The sequence below is a fragment of the Musca autumnalis genome, unplaced genomic scaffold (assembly GCF_047663935.1).
Source record: "Musca autumnalis isolate F117 unplaced genomic scaffold, ASM4766393v1 scaffold_2, whole genome shotgun sequence".
In the NCBI taxonomy this organism is placed as follows: Eukaryota; Metazoa; Arthropoda; class Insecta; order Diptera; family Muscidae; genus Musca; species Musca autumnalis.
In genome coordinates this window covers 172,281,294-172,296,968 of record NW_027411755.1, presented here as the reverse complement: position 1 = coordinate 172,296,968, position 15,675 = coordinate 172,281,294, and the positions used below count along the sequence as shown (strand labels likewise).

Genomic DNA, 15,675 nt, shown 5'->3' with positions numbered 1-15,675 from the left:
AAAGTATAAACGACTTATCCGAAAATATAGAATAGGGGGAATTCAACTACGTGTTACTTTAATAGCATTTCTGACAGTTCGTCGGTGTCATGCTTAAGTGTTCCATACGCCATTTTTGACATTTTAAGATAAAGGTACCTTACTAGATTTTAAACCATGCTCTTTTTTAGTCGGTTTAGATCTCCTATAGTTTTGAGATATTAAGATGTCAATATGTTCCATATCCGCTTTGTGACGCAAAAAATCCTGTCTTTATGTTCCTGGCGTATTGAACAAAATAACTTTGAACTTTTTAGTTCCATATCCATGTCATGTGGCGTATGGAACAAAAAGAGACAAAATCGAATTGTTCCGTCCCAAAAATCATGGCGTTTGGAACAAAAATTTGCCCAATTTTGTTAAGTTACGAACAATGTGGCGTGTGGAACAAATTGTTTTAAATGACAGGGCTTAAAAAATAAGGAATACTAGTTTTTAAGTCTAAATATTTTTGAATAGTGTAATGTTATATGAAAACCACAATTACTTTTCGCTTAAGGTAACGCTTCCTATAAAAAAGTCCCTCCTTTTAAGACATGATTTTGATTTAAGCCCACAAAAATACAGGCAGATACGTTCATTTGTCTTGAAGCTAATGTGGACACCGACTACAAAAATGTTTTTTTGAAAAAGCCCGTTTAAAGTTTTTATGTTACATTAGAAATGGAAAAATCGGTTCCGATCGAACTTCTAGACCATCAAAGATGTCTGACCAAAATAAACTACTGACATATTCCTTGAGTTTAGTTGAGTAGAACTGAGCTCTTAAAGTATTGGATTTTTGCACCACTTTTAATCCGTATGGGCTCAAACATTAACTTGAGTTTTTCTCGAATCTGACAAATTGCGTATGGAGCACTTAAGCAAGCATGACACCGACGAGTTAAGGGGATGAGTAGCATTTATGTGACTACGGAGACCTTTCGGTCCATATTGATCAACCATATTGTTGGTGAAAAATTAAAAAAAAAAAATGAAAAGATCCGACGGAGAAGCAATTCTTTTTTTACAGGTTGCACCGTATCAGCCACCTCAAGCTCTTGAATATATTATTGATGGTAACGGGCACTATTATTGAATAAAAGGATTTGAGGATAAAGAACACCTAGAACGTCAAGCTGATTGCTGGATAACATTTGGCAGGGACACAAGAAATATGATATCCCCGTGGGGACCAAATGTTATAATGGTCCCGCTAGGAGGCTTAGAGTCTCAAGGCCAGAGTCTGTCCATGTACCATCAGGTTTATATTAATAAAACTCGAAGCTCTTCTGTTGTTTCTATTTTTTCAATAGACGACAGTTGAGTTTAGCTCCAGTCAGCCGTAGAGTGGTTTACACTGATCTTGGATATATCGTTGTTCATTGAGATCGGTGGTTCGTCATCATTTCTATAATTATACCCTCAGCCTTTAGGCTAAGGAGGGTATATACACTTTGATGCCTCATCGAAATGATGGTTTTAGACCCCAAGTATGTTTGGATGAAATGTGTTTCAGAAAATATGGAGTCGATCTAGCCATGTCCGTCCGTCCGTCTGTCTGTCTGTCCTGCTGGCTGGAGCGCACGATAACTCTCGAACGGATGAACCGATTCGGTTCAAATTTTGGCTTTCGTAATATTTTGTCCAAACTTAGTTTAAGTTCGAAGATGAGCTACATCGGTCCACTCCTTTCGGTACCTCCCCCACAAAAGATCGAAAATGTTCGAAAAGTTTGTACGCACGATAACTCTTGTAGGGAGTGACCGACGTGGTCCATACTTTGTACAGCGTAAACTTTCTACCAGAGTAATATGAGTTTCCAATATGGTCTCAATAGGTCCACTCCTTCGAGTACCTCCCACACAAAATTTCGGAAAAGTTCAGTTTAGGGCCATCTCTCGAATCGCGTTGATTTTTCTTTTAGCAACTTGTATATACTGCCGTCCATACGACAGTACAAGTTTCATAAGGGGCAAGTCCATACTTCCTGAGAAAACAGCATGAAAGTTGCAAAAAAACCCCTATGACACCGTGTGAGGTGGTTGGAGCGCAAGGTAACTCTCGAACGGATCTGCCGATTCGGTCCAAAATATGACCTTAGTAATATTTTGTCCCAACATAGTTTAAGTTTGAAGATAAGCCATATCGGTCCACTCCTTCAAGTACCTCCCCCACAAAAGTTCAAAAATGTTCGGAAAAATTGTTCGTACGGTAACTCTTGAAAAGTGTGGACTTTACACATCCTAATATATCTACCAGATATAGATCAGGTTCAAGTATGGACTATATTTGTCCACTCCATCCGGATAAGTTCACTTTAAGACCTAATATCGAATCACATTGATTTTTGTTGAAGCAACTTGTATTCGCTGCCTCAATTACGATGGTTAAAGTTTTTGTAGGGGCAAGTCCATACTTCTTGAGCACACAGCCCGAAGAGTGTAAAAACCCCCTATGGCACCATATGTTGAGCCTGGAGATCCACTTCCATAACGGTCAATGTCGATCCATTCCTTTTAGTATCTCCTCAGCAAAACGTTTGATCTTTAATCCTAATCAACATTTCTGTCGGTTCAAACGCCCAAAATTTTTAAAACTCCCTAAATAAATACGTATTTTGGGAAAAAAATTGTTTTAATATACACAGGCTGAGGGTATATCTCTGTCGGCAAAGCCGACTGATACTTTTTTACTTGTTAATATACAATTCGACCCGGCTAACTCTTGTGCCAGAAACTGAAAATAACGCATGAAAATATATCAGTTTTTAGGTAGGAGAGAGCGGAGGGAAAGGAGCTCTCTTTCTCCCTTCTAACGCATAAGCTCAAAACATTTTCATGAAAATGTTCATAGCCTGACACAAGACATAGTTTTTCGGACATAAATACGTCAAAAAATGTTTATTTAAAAAAAGTATCCCGCTTAAGGACAAAATTTGTATGACTTTAATATTACCACAAAAATATATGATGATGGGAACATCCTTTTTTGGAAAAGACGCGCTTTTTATTTCTATGCTCCATGCCAAACACCAAATTTGTCCGAAATTTTTTGCATCTCGAAATTTTTTGCAACGTATTCTATTCTCCCTGTACTTTAAAATGAGTCAATAAAATAAATTTCTATTTTTTTTTAAATTTAAGTGGTCATAACCCCCCTAAAATTTGCAAGTGGCCATAACCCCTTGACGCGTTTTTACCTTTTTTTTTGTTGTTGTAGAGTAACAGACTGAGGTTATATCTCTGTCAGCAAAGCTGGCTGATACTTTTTACTTTTTTTATATAAAATGGATTTATAAGAATTTCTTATTTTAAATTTTCCATTAAATCAAAATTTTCATCATCTTCATCAAATGTATAATCAACCCTAACAAAAGAATTTTCTTTCTTATTTTTATTCTCTCTTCCTTTTGAAAAACTACTAATCCTGGGAATTTGTTTTAAATATATTAACCAATATATATATAATGTACTTGTTTTGCCATTCATTTCATCCATACAACACAAAATCACCTGATATAAACAAAAATATTTGTGTAATATAATGGACTTTTTACTGTATAAAATTTACACACACCAAACTTACATTCCACTCATTCATATTATCCAACCGATCACCCATCCACATATTATATTGTACAATAAAAATTAAACATTAAAATAAAATACAAAATTGCTGCAGCTCGGAAATTTACTAATGGTAATGAACATTGCAATCATTTTTAACTAACATCGGTTGTTTTTCTTCTTCTTTTTGTTTTCTTTCTTTCTCTTTTTCACAAAATCAATTTTGTTAATAACACAATTTTTTTTTTCGATAAAATTCAACAATGCACACACACAAACATACACGTCATTTGCAAACAATTTTCCAACAAAAAATTCTCCAATTTTTCACTTCTGTTCTGGTCTCATGTGTGAACCTAATCTCTATAACTATTAATAATTTTTCTAAAATAAATTCAAAACATATATCATTGGGTCATGAATTGGGTTATATTATCACAAAACATTTTCCATATTTTTTTCTTTGTACATTTTTTGAAAAACAAAAAATATATCCGAAACAATAAAAAAAATCGGATGAAATCTGAAAATATATCCACATACACATATTTCAACCTAATTTTTGGTTGAAACCGAAACAAAACTTAATGTTGTAAAAATACAATTTCAAATTGAATGCAACAACCAAAACAAACAACCATACCAATCATATACTATACACAAAAAACAACCAACCAACAACAAAAACATAGATACATTAGTCAAAATTGAAGAACCAAGTCAAAATCTTACGATAATTTCCACAGACGCCTTGGAATGTAAGCGAGCCGTTAAATGGATTTGCGATTATATCTGCTATCAGTGTTCAAGACCGCCACAAGCCCACAGTAAAGATTTGCACAGTACCATTGTTGCTGCATTCCAATGTACATCGGCCTGGTTGATGCAACATCCCTACTTGTTACAGGATAAAGATTGTCTACAAACCGTATTAGAAGTGGTTGAATTGGGTATATCGGGTACCAAGAGTATTGGAAAACCTGGTGATATACCGAAGTTTAAAGATGAAAAAGAATTAAAACCAGCTTCTATGCGTGTTCGTGATGCTGCTGAAGCACTATTAACAATTATTCTGGAACAAGTTGGTTATTTTCCAAGTGAATGTGGACCAGAATCGATATCATCATTGCTGGATGAGGTTGCATTGATGAAACACTGCAATTCGTTGGATGCGGCAAATGGTTCATCGATCAGTACCGAACAGGCAATATCGAAATTTAAATATTTCGTAACGGAAAATTCTACAATATTGGCACTATTGGAGGAGCCATTGGGTAATGATCAGGATCCACAGCCAACGGTGACATGTAAGTATTTTAATTTAAAAATTATATTAAAAAATAAAATAGAAAAAATTATTAAAAAAAAATCTTTAAAAATCCACATTTCTTGTTGTGATGCTGGATAAAAAATTTCTTTAAAAAAATCCACGTTTCTTGTTGTGATGGTGGATGAAAAAATGTCTTTAAAAAATCCAAACTTCTTGTTGTGATGCTGGATGAAAAATTTCTTTAAAAAAATCCACGTTTCTTGTTGTTATGGTGGATGAAAAAATATTCTTAAAAAATCCACGTTTCTTGTTGCGATGGTGGATGAAAAAATATTCTTTAAAAAATCCACATTTCTTGTTGTGATGGTGGATGAAAAATATTCTTTAAAAAATCCACGTTTCTTGTTGTGATGGTGGATGAAAAAATATTCTTTAATAAAATCCACGTTTCTTGTTGTGGTGGTGGATGAAAAAATTTCTTTAAAAAATCCACATTTCTTGTTGTGATGGTGGATGAAAAAATATTCTTTAAAAATATCACGTTTACTGCTGTGATGGTAGATGAAAAAATATTCTTTAAATGAAAATGGATGAAAAATATTCTTTAAAAAAATCCACGTTTCTTGTTGCGAGGGTGGATGAAAAAATTTCTTTAAAAAAATCCACGTTTCTTGTTGCGATGGTGGATGAAAAAATTTCTTTAAAAAAATCCACGTTTCTTGTTGCGATGGTGGATGAAAAAATTTCTTTAAAAATCCACATTTCTTGTTGAGATGGTGGATGAAAAAATTTCTTTAAAAAAATCCATGTTTCTTGTTGTGATGGTGGATGAAAAATTTTCTTAAAAAATCCACTGTTTGTTATGATGGTGGATGAAAAAATATTCTTTAAAAAATCCACGTTTCTTGTTGTGATGGTGGATGAAAAAATATTTTTAAAAAATCCACATTTCCACGTTCCACGTTTCTTGTTGTGATGGTGGATGAAAAAATATTTTTAAAAAATCCACTTTTCCACGTTCCACGTTTCTTGTTGTGATGGTGGATGAAAAAATATTCTTTAAAAAATCCACGTTTCTTGTTGTGATGGTGGATGAAAAAATTTCTTTAAAAAAATCCACGTTTCTTGTTGCGATGGTGGATGAAAAAATATTCTTTAAATAAAATCCACGTTTCTTGTTGCGATGGTGGATGAACAAATTTCTTTAAAAAAAATCCACTTTCCTTGTTGCGATGGTGGATGAAAAATTGTCTTTAAAAAATCCACATTTTTTGTTGTGATGGTGGATGAAAAAATTTCTTTAAAAAAATCCACGTTTCTTGTTGTGATGGTGGATGAAAAAATATTCTTTAAAAAAATCCACGTCTGTTGCTGTGATGTTCCATGAAAAAATATTCTTTAAATGAAAATGGATAAAAAATATTCTTTAAAAAATCCACATTTCTTGTTGTGATGGTGGATGAAAAAATATTCTTTAAAAAATCCACATTTCTTGTTGTGATGGTGGATGAAAAAATATTCTTTAAAAAATCCACGTTTCTTGTTGTGATGGTGGATGAAAAAATATTCTTAAAAAATCCACTTTTTGTTGTGATGGTGGATGAAAAAATATTCTTTAAAAAATCCAAGTTTCTTGGTTTGAGGGTCCCTGAAAAAATATTCTTTAAAATCTACGTTTCTTGTTGTGATGGTGGGCGGAAAAATATTCTTTAAAAAATCCACGTTTCTTATTGTGGATGAAAAAAATATTCTTAAAAAAATCCACGATTCTTGGTTTGAGGGTCCCTGTTCTTTAAAAATCTACGTTTCTTGTTGTAATGGTGGATGAAAAAATATTCTTTAAAACATCCATGTTTCTTGTTGTGATAGTAAATGAAAAAATATTCTTTAAAAATCCACGTTTTTTGTTCTGATGGTGGATGAAAAAATATTCTTTCAAAAATCCACGTTTCTTGTTGTGATGGTGGAAGAAAAAATATTCTTTCAAAAATCCACGTTTCTTGTTGTAATGGTGGATGAAAAAATATTCTTTAAAAAATCCAAGTTTCTTGGTTTGAGGGTCCCTGAAAAAATATTCTTTAAAATCTACGTTTCTTGTTGTGATGGTGGGCGAAAAAATGTTTTCTTTCAAAAATCCACGTTTCTTGTTGTGATGGTTAGTGAAAGTTTTTCTTAAAAAATCCACTTATGTTGGTCTTGGAAAAGGCCTTCTTAATGAAATGTATACTATGTTAAATATTGATCCTAATTATTGCACTTTTTCCTCACACAGTACTTATTCGCGGTCCATTTGGTCGCCATGCCTGGACTATGCAATTGAGACATTTGCCACGCAGTAAATCGGGTACCAAATATCATGCAGTCAATCCTGGACGTCCAATACCAATGAATGAGGTACCACAACGTATTGAATTCGATCAAAAACATTTCCCCGAAGGTGTTGAAAAGGTAACACCTTGCGTTGCGGACTTTTCAATACCCACTTTCGAACAAATTCGTGAACAATATGGCTCGGAAAGTATTAAACAATTGGAGACTATGCTTGAAAATCAGACCATTCATGAAAAATTAGCCTGGGCTGAGACAGATAATAGTTCCGATTCATTATCACATGCCCAGGAGAGTGTACCGCCACCAGTGTGTCATGAATTTCAGGCGGCACGATTGTTCTTATCACATTTTGGCTTTTTGACATTCGAAGAAAGGAATCCCAATAGCCCTGCTGAAACGCTGGGTGCTCCACCACAAAGACCGCTGATTGTTTTGGACACCAAGCGTTCCAATTTTGCAGCCGAGTTAAATTCTTTGGATAAATTGAGTGCACGTACCTTTGATACGGTCCATGTTTTTTACGTTAAGGCGGGACAAACAACTGCCGAGGAGATTGTGGGTAATATGAGTGAGGAAAATGTCCGGTCCTTGGATCCACATTTTGGTAATATGCTAATGACACTGGGTATGTTAAGAAAGAAAGGATTATTTTTGGAAAATTTTAATATGGGGTTGTTTTATTCTTTTTCCTTTTAGGTTGGCCTGTGGACATTAACGAACATTCTGGTTGGTCTGGCTTGGTCAGTACATCGTGGTTTTTGAAATCCAATTCCAGCAAGAGTGAAGAAAAATCGCAAAATCGTTCAACAACGGCACCAATGGATTTCAAATTCAATGGTGAATCCAAAGTTTTGTATTGGGCTGATGTTTCATCGGAAATTGCTTTTGTGGTGCCAACTGAATGGAATCTCCGTTCTGAAGTTGATGGCTGTTGTCTGTCATCTGGCAGTGGTGAGACCAATGTGTGGTCTCGTGCCTCAGCAGATGTTGCTAACATAGCTGATGCTAATAAAAATGCTGGACAACGTTCTCGCAACCTTTCCTTGGAATTGGATAAGTCCAAGGATCCCGTGCCACCTACACGACGCAAGGCAAATGCCATGAAACCAGGCTTACTGGCTCAACCACCAGCCAAAATTTTCTTGGTTTGGTTGGAATCATTTGAAGATGTTTTGAATTTCCCCATTGGTAAGTTAGTCAATGAGGTTCACCGTTCCGATTCTAATGAAATTCTCTCTCTCCCTTGTACTAGAGGAATTGTTGCCCTATACCAAAACTGGGGAAGAATCAAATATTCTACAATTGCCCAGGGCAGCAGATGTCCATGTAATCTTCATACATGCGCTACAATCTGGACTATTGAGAGTAAAATTACAAGGTCCCCCTGGACGCATGAGTTTTGCCACACCTTTGGTTGATGGTATGGTGCTAAGTCGTCGTGTTGTAGGTAATCTTGTACGACAAACTGCACATAATATGGCCAAGAGAAGGCGTCTGGACAATGACAAGTATGTTATAAAAAATCTAACACATATGAGATTTCTTTATCATCCTCTTTCTTTCTTTATTTCAGTTTCCAGCCACCTCACGTTCGTCGCCGCCTAAAGGTTCAAGATATCGTACAAAAATACAAAATGGATTTATCGGAACCTGAGCTATTGGCTCATCTGTTTAAATCTTCATTTTGAATACAGTATTTACATACACAAACGCAATATGCATTCACTATTTATTAGTTTTAGACGCATTATTTATTTAAATTAACTTATAAAACATCAACATACTTTAAAAGTATAAATTTTGTACTACTACTTTTGCATTACAAATGAAAAGAAATTACATTTATATTTTCGGTGCGTGGGCTATTTCTGTGCCTCGATTTGTATGTTGTCCCCCTTTTCTGTCTCTGTTGTAGTATTTTAAGTCTTTGTTAAACTCCAATACTAAGTTTAGTATTATTTTCCGCCCTTTTTTAAATTTATACAAATTAAACCCCATTTCTCTTGTTTACAAAGAATATTAGCTTAGCTCTCTTTTTCCGATAAAATAAATAAAGTAACTATATTTTTCTAACAAAATTGTAAGTTTTTTATTAAACAATTTATTGAAGCCCGGCCCTCAGGTGTCATCTTCAACATCTCAAGTGGTCTCAAAATATAAAAAAAAATATTAAAACCAATTTCTATGCGTACTCGTGCTGCTGTCGATTCATCATTAACAATTATTCTGGAACAAGTTGGTTGTTTTCCACGTCTGATGATCCATGAAAAAATATACTTAAAAAAATCCACTTTTTATAGTCTGGATGTCCATGAAAAAATCCAAGTTTTATGGAAAAATATTCTTAAAAAAATCCACAATTTATGGTCCATGAACAAATATTCTTAAAAATACACGTCTCATGGTTTGGAGGTCCATGAAAAAATATTCTTAAAAATACACGTTTCTTGGTTTGGAGGTCCATGAAAAAATATTCTTAAAACAATCCACGTTTCATGGTTTGGAGGTCCATGAAAAAATATTTTTAAAACAATCCACGTTTCATGGTTTGGAGGTCCATGAAAAATATTCTTAAAACAATCCACGGGCCTAATTACGTGATTCGACATCGAGTTGTTTCGACCCGAGTACTCAAAGTTGGGATGACAACATTCGTTATCGAGTAAAATTATCGAGAAATTGAGCATAAATTTGCGAGTAATTTCTCGTAGCCAAATGGCCTATCGTAAACAAACAAAATGAAAGATTTCTTATTGTGTTTGTGTTTAAAATGTAAAAAATTGTTGTTTATTGACGGTTTATAGAGGAAAAATGATATTAGTATATAATTGTGAGCATTTTTTACACAAAATAAGAGAAATTGGGAAAAGTCCTTTTCAGTCGTTTTAAGAAATTGTGATAAAATTATAACTAAAATAAATACATATGCATGCTATCATTAACCAAAAATTAGTGTTTGCAGTTGTTAAAATATAAGTTGAAAAAATAAGCATTTCTGCAAAACAAAAAATTATTTAATATTAATAGGCTTTATTTTATAGGTGAACAACTTTTAATAAAGTGCATTTTAAATAGTTCATCCCCCGTTGTTTACCAAAGGAAATACTCTCTCAGAGAGGCTAATGCAAAACACCCACCAAATTCTCTCATTTATTTTGAGAGAGAATTATTAAGGTAGATGTATTAGCAATCTGTAACAAGAATGACAAAACAATTTTGCAAACATTAATAATTTTCATATTTTCTTAGCACAACTTCATTCCGAAATTATTATTCAATGTATTGTTCAAAAAATTCCACAAATATATACATTTTTTCATTCATAATTTTGTTTTTTAGTTTTTGATTTGAAATAAACACATTTTTTGACGTCTACCTTCATTACTTTTCCCAAAGAACAAACAGTTCGATTACCGGTTACTCTCGAAACATTCGATCAGTGATTTCGATCGAATCTTATCATGCCGTTTTTTTCTCGTGTCGAAAACTTATTAACGAGTAAATTCTCGATCGAATCGAATCACATAATTAGGCCCCACGTTTCACTGTAGGTCCATAAAAATATACTTTTAAAAATCCACGTTTCTTATTGTGATGGGTCATGAAAAAATATTCTTTAAAAAGACCACCTTTCTTGGCTCGTTGGTCCATAAAAAATATTTTTCAAAAAGTCTACGTTTCTTGATCTTGTTGGTTCTGGAAATTATTCTTTATGCTTCAATTCTTATCCTAATCATAAAATATTACCTTAGCTCTCTTTTCCCAATAAAATAAATAAAGCAACTATATTTTTCTAACAAAATCATACGTTTTTTATTCATTAAATAAAAATAGAGTTGGTAATTTCAATGGGGTGGGGATTATGGGTTGGTAACAACTGTTCTGATTGACTTTTATGTGGCAGAGCCAAAATAAAACTTCATCCCTTTTTACATTCAATTGGAAATTCTAAGCTTTCCATGCTCTCATCATCGTTTAGGTTTCGCTCCTGCTATTTGCAAGAAGAACAACTACAACTCGTCCATCATCATGATTTTTAGAAGTTGCAGCTTGGATTTTTTCATTTCAAAATTAATTTCTTGATCCTCGCTATATACGTCATATTTCTTCTTTTTCATATCCTTAAGTTCTTTTAAAATGTCTAATTTTTTCCTTTTTAAATTATTAGTTTCTTTTAAAAGATCATTTTGCTCTTTTTGCAAGTTTTTTGTTTCGGTTAAAATGTCATTCTGTTTGTTTATAGCATTTACAAGCGAGTTTATAGATTTTAAAAGTTGGCTTTGTGTTGCAGTTTGCTCCTCAAGAATGCGCATCTTTGGGTCTTCCGTTTTATTTGATTTCCTCTGAGTAGTGGACCGTACGTTGTCGTCAATTTCTTCTTGATTTTGAGCTTGTCCAATTTCGCTGTTACTATCATCCCATGTCTCAACAATTTCGAAGAATGCACCTGCAGGGTTTGAAACCGCATTAAATTGCATTGACGACGACAAAGATATTCCTTGTGATGGTCTACCACCTCCTGTAGTTGTTATGTTCTTCTTATTTTGGTCTACGTTGTCGTCAATTTCTACACGATTTTGAGAATGCTCATTTTCACTGCTATTATCATCCCATGTCTCTACAATTTCGTAGATCGCACCTGTAGGTTTTGATACCTCGTTAAATTGCAATAAGTCCACTATCGACTTCTCCATTGGCGACAAAGATATCATCTTATATGTAGTCAGTTTTTTCTTAAGTTTGGATTTAAAATGAGTCCAAACTCTGTGCCATTCACGTGGTGTACGGGTTGGTGGACCACAACTATTTAATTGCTTCGCAATATCCTTCCACACCTCATTAAAAGTGGCTTTAGTTTCACCAATGGCTCTGACTCCGCGAGCCAAGTTCGGGTGCTCTTGCATTTTTTCAAACAGCATTTCAAATTGTTGTCGCGTAGTAATCTTTACCATTATGAATACTAAAACATCAAAAAACATATAAAATATTTAACAAAATAACATAAAATAAATGGAAATGTTTTTTACCTTTCAATTTCTCTTCTTTATTCAATTGTAAACAAGCACGGCTGACTGCCTACTGAAGTCGCCGGCGTTAGGCAACATAGTCGCCGGCGTCAGGCAACTGTACAAATGACAACGCCATTCAACTCTGGTTACTATCGATAATCGACTTATTATGTAGAGCTGGCATACTATCGATATACCCAACATTAAGCGGTAGAGCTGGCAAAAAAAAAACGATGGCACTATCGATAATATCGATTATTATTTTAATATTCAATATCAATACATAGTTTTGTCTATCGATATTATCGGAATAAAAACGCCTAACCTGAAATCCATTGAAATACATAGAAATTTCGCTGCTTTTCGGTCAAAGACATAAATACAACAAGATAAGACATTTTTTTGCCATCATTCTTCAGTGAATGGCTTTTGAATTTAACATAATAGCTGTGTTCCTTTACTTACCTGAGGCTAACATTTTTCCCATTTGTTAAAATTTTTAACCTGCATAGCGTTCCTTATGCTTGGTTTACATTTACGAAATCCACTCGTTTTCAACTGTCAAATCCATAGGTTAAATGTCAAATGAAATCCAGATGATATTTCATTTGACGTTTGAGCTATGGAATTGACAGTTGAAATCAAGTGGATTTCGTAAATGTAAACTTAGCATTATACTATGTTTACATTTACGAAATCCACTCGATTTCAACTGTCAATTCCATTGCTCAAACGTCAAATGAAATCCAATCGATTTCAGATGAGTTTTCATTTGACGTATACGCAAAGGAATTGACAGCTGAAATCGAGTGGATTTCGTAAATGTAAACATAGTATTAACCCCGAAAAGTGGCAAAACTGGAAGCAATTTTTAAGAGAGTGAGAGTGGAGAGAGAGCGAAAATGGCTTTCTTTTCTACCACAGGCTACCAGACAAATTTCTGCAGGTAAAAAATGGCAGAATTGATTTTTTTGACGATTATTTCACAATGAAGAAGAAAATGGACGAAAAACAGAAGAAAGGGTCGAACGCTGACAAAACTAAATTAAAAGCTGTGAAATAAAAGACGAAAATTGATTTTTTTATGTTTCTTTTTGACATTGCTGCCAGATCTACAATTTTTCCGTTCCTTAAGGTCATGTTTATATTATAGCCTTTTGCAGGGTTAACCTTCTTAATGAGGATTTATTTGACGTATACGCAAAGGAATTGACATTTGAAACCCAGTGGGTTTGTTAAATCCGGTTATATATAAACGTACTATTACTTTTCTTGTAAGAATCAGTGTTTGAATTTGCTGCTAGTTTTTCACAGCACAGCACAAGGTCTATGCTGGCGCTGTGAAAGTGACGCAGCATAGCACATAGCCACAGCATCAAAAATAAAAACGAGTGCTATTGATATGCTGTGCTGTTTTCAAAAACAAAATCGAAAACTGTTGCTGTGCTATGCTGCGAACATAAACGTAGCATAGCACAAGGTCTATGCTGTGCTTCTGAAATCTTCACAGCACATAGCATAGTCATCAAAAACAAAATCGAAAACTGTTGCTGTGCTATGCTGCGAACATAAACGTAGCATAGCACATGGTCTATGCTGTGCTTCTGAAATCTTCACAGCACACAGCATAGCATAGTCATCAAAATCAAAAACGAATGCTATTACTATGCTGTGCTGTTTTCAAAAACAAAAACGAAAACTGTTGCTGTGCTATGCTACGAACATAAATGTAGCATAGCAAATAGCATAGTCATGAAATCGAAAAACGATTGCTATGCTATGCTATGCTGTAAACATTTCTACATAGCATAGCATAATTAATGTTAACCCAGCAAACTCACTAACCCCCATATTATAAATAAGCATTCTTTGGTTATAGTTTGGATTTTTCGATCAGATTTTTTAGCGTTCCGGTTAAAATAATATTAAAAGGGATCATTCAATTTCAAGGAGAACTTTCTTGGCATTTAAAATTCCTTTATTTTGCGTTTTGAAATACATCCAATAGTAAAAGAAAACTTATAATACATGGTACTTTTTTCATCGATTGGATAACAAATGTGGTCTATAGAGTGATTTTGTGAAAATTCGCCGTTGGCCCTATAAAAGGGGGGCCCAATTTTAATTTGTATTGGCGAATTTTCACAAATTCACTTTACACATCACATTTATTGTCCAATCGATGAAAACAGTTTACAAGTTGCTAAACAGGTAATACCACAAACATTTTTGAAAATCGGGTCAGATTTTAATTTTGGCTATATAAAGGGCCCATAGTAGATTTGAGGTTCCAGTGGAACGTGTCTTAATTTTTAACAAAACTAAAAGTTTTAGGAGGTGCCGCATAAAAAATCCGACATCGATTTTTCAAACCACTCTAGTACATATATTAAAAAAGTAAAAGTGGCAATAACATGCATTTATAAACTCGAAATTCGCTTCCATAAGCCATGGACCACACTAGCGAGAATTTTATTAAATTTCATGAAATTAGGCGTTCTTAGATCTAATTCTCCACTACAGCAATTTCACGATTTTACACTACTGTGGAACTTGATCTAGAAACTCAAAATGTTATTAAGTTGTTTAATGAAATTCATGCTAGTGTGATTCCCGACTAAATAAATTAGTTGCAAGAAACTATTGTTACTATATTTTTATAATATTTTGTGTCAAATTTGTTATATTTTAGCGGTCTTTCGAAATGTTTTTATATTTGTCCTAAGAACATTTTTAGAACGATCAATTATTCAATATTTTCTTTGAAATTTTGTTATCTATAACAACGGTTTTTATTAAAGTTTTTTGGGATAAATGGTTTATCTAATCCAAAATACGTTGTTAGATTAATTAATACGAGTATACAAAAAAATAGTCTTTAAATGATGATTTTTAAAAAATAGTAAACGTATACAAATATTTATCGATATCGCTCTTTCTTTCATTTCTTTGTAAATTAACTTAAAACCAAATGTGTAAATTCGCACAATAACATTCGACAAATCTACAGCAGTTCAAATACATAAATATATTGTCGTAGCAACATATTTGTTCTGTTCCTTTACGTGCCTGAGGTTACGATTTCTTATAATTTTTAACCTGCAAAGGAACGCTTACTTTACAAAGCATAAAATTTATATGAGCATACCATTTTTCGCCACTGTTACCATTTTTAAAGTAAAGGAACAGACCAATTGATAGTACTTTTACATTTACGAAATCCAATCGCTTTCAACTTTACGTAAACGTCAATTGAAAACTCGTCTAAAATCCAGTGGATTTCATTTGACGTATAGGCAATGGAATTGACAAATCGAGTGGATTTCGTAAACATACCATAACTTTTTCTTTGTCAGCAGATGTTTAACAGTGGCATTTTACTCTCAAAAATTCTCTCTCATTGTTTTTCTACGAAGAACAGCTTCGTAGTCCGTTATTTTCTATTGCTATTTGTTTCAATCTTCGTAAGGGAGAAATA

The 15,675-nt window shown here is 33.7% G+C and overlaps 2 protein-coding genes across 48 annotated transcripts in view; one reads left to right on the top strand and one right to left on the bottom strand.

Moving 5' to 3' along the window:
* The window catches only part of LOC141394851 (ral GTPase-activating protein subunit beta), a 30,266-nt gene extending 21,000 nt beyond the window's left edge, over nucleotides 1–9,266 (top strand). For 21 of the 47 annotated variants that reach the window (XM_073969896.1, XM_073969897.1, XM_073969899.1 and 18 more), the window contains 5 exons: nucleotides 4,334–4,894; nucleotides 7,130–7,813; nucleotides 7,885–8,376; nucleotides 8,441–8,696; nucleotides 8,762–9,266. In XM_073969896.1, the coding sequence (XP_073825997.1) occupies nucleotides 4,334–4,894; nucleotides 7,130–7,813; nucleotides 7,885–8,376; nucleotides 8,441–8,696; nucleotides 8,762–8,876 (2,108 nt within the window). In that variant the 3' untranslated portion in view covers nucleotides 8,877–9,266. Of the gene's footprint in view, nucleotides 1–3,702; nucleotides 3,721–4,279; nucleotides 4,895–7,129; nucleotides 7,814–7,884; nucleotides 8,377–8,440; nucleotides 8,697–8,761 lie in introns of all 47 variants that reach the window. The other 26 variants (XM_073969891.1, XM_073969873.1, XM_073969875.1 and 23 more) reach the window with 3 other exon arrangements.
* A 1,710-nt stretch (nucleotides 9,267–10,976) lies between these two features.
* LOC141394854 (uncharacterized) lies at nucleotides 10,977–12,578 on the bottom strand. Its single transcript, XM_073969919.1, has 2 exons — nucleotides 12,216–12,578; nucleotides 10,977–12,148 (listed from the first exon to the last, which is right to left on the bottom strand). Exon 2 carries the CDS (start codon nucleotides 12,138–12,140, stop codon nucleotides 11,199–11,201), a length of 942 nt encoding a protein of 313 aa, XP_073826020.1. The 5' UTR covers nucleotides 12,141–12,148; nucleotides 12,216–12,578; the 3' UTR covers nucleotides 10,977–11,198.
* Between the last annotated feature and the right edge of the window lie 3,097 nt (nucleotides 12,579–15,675).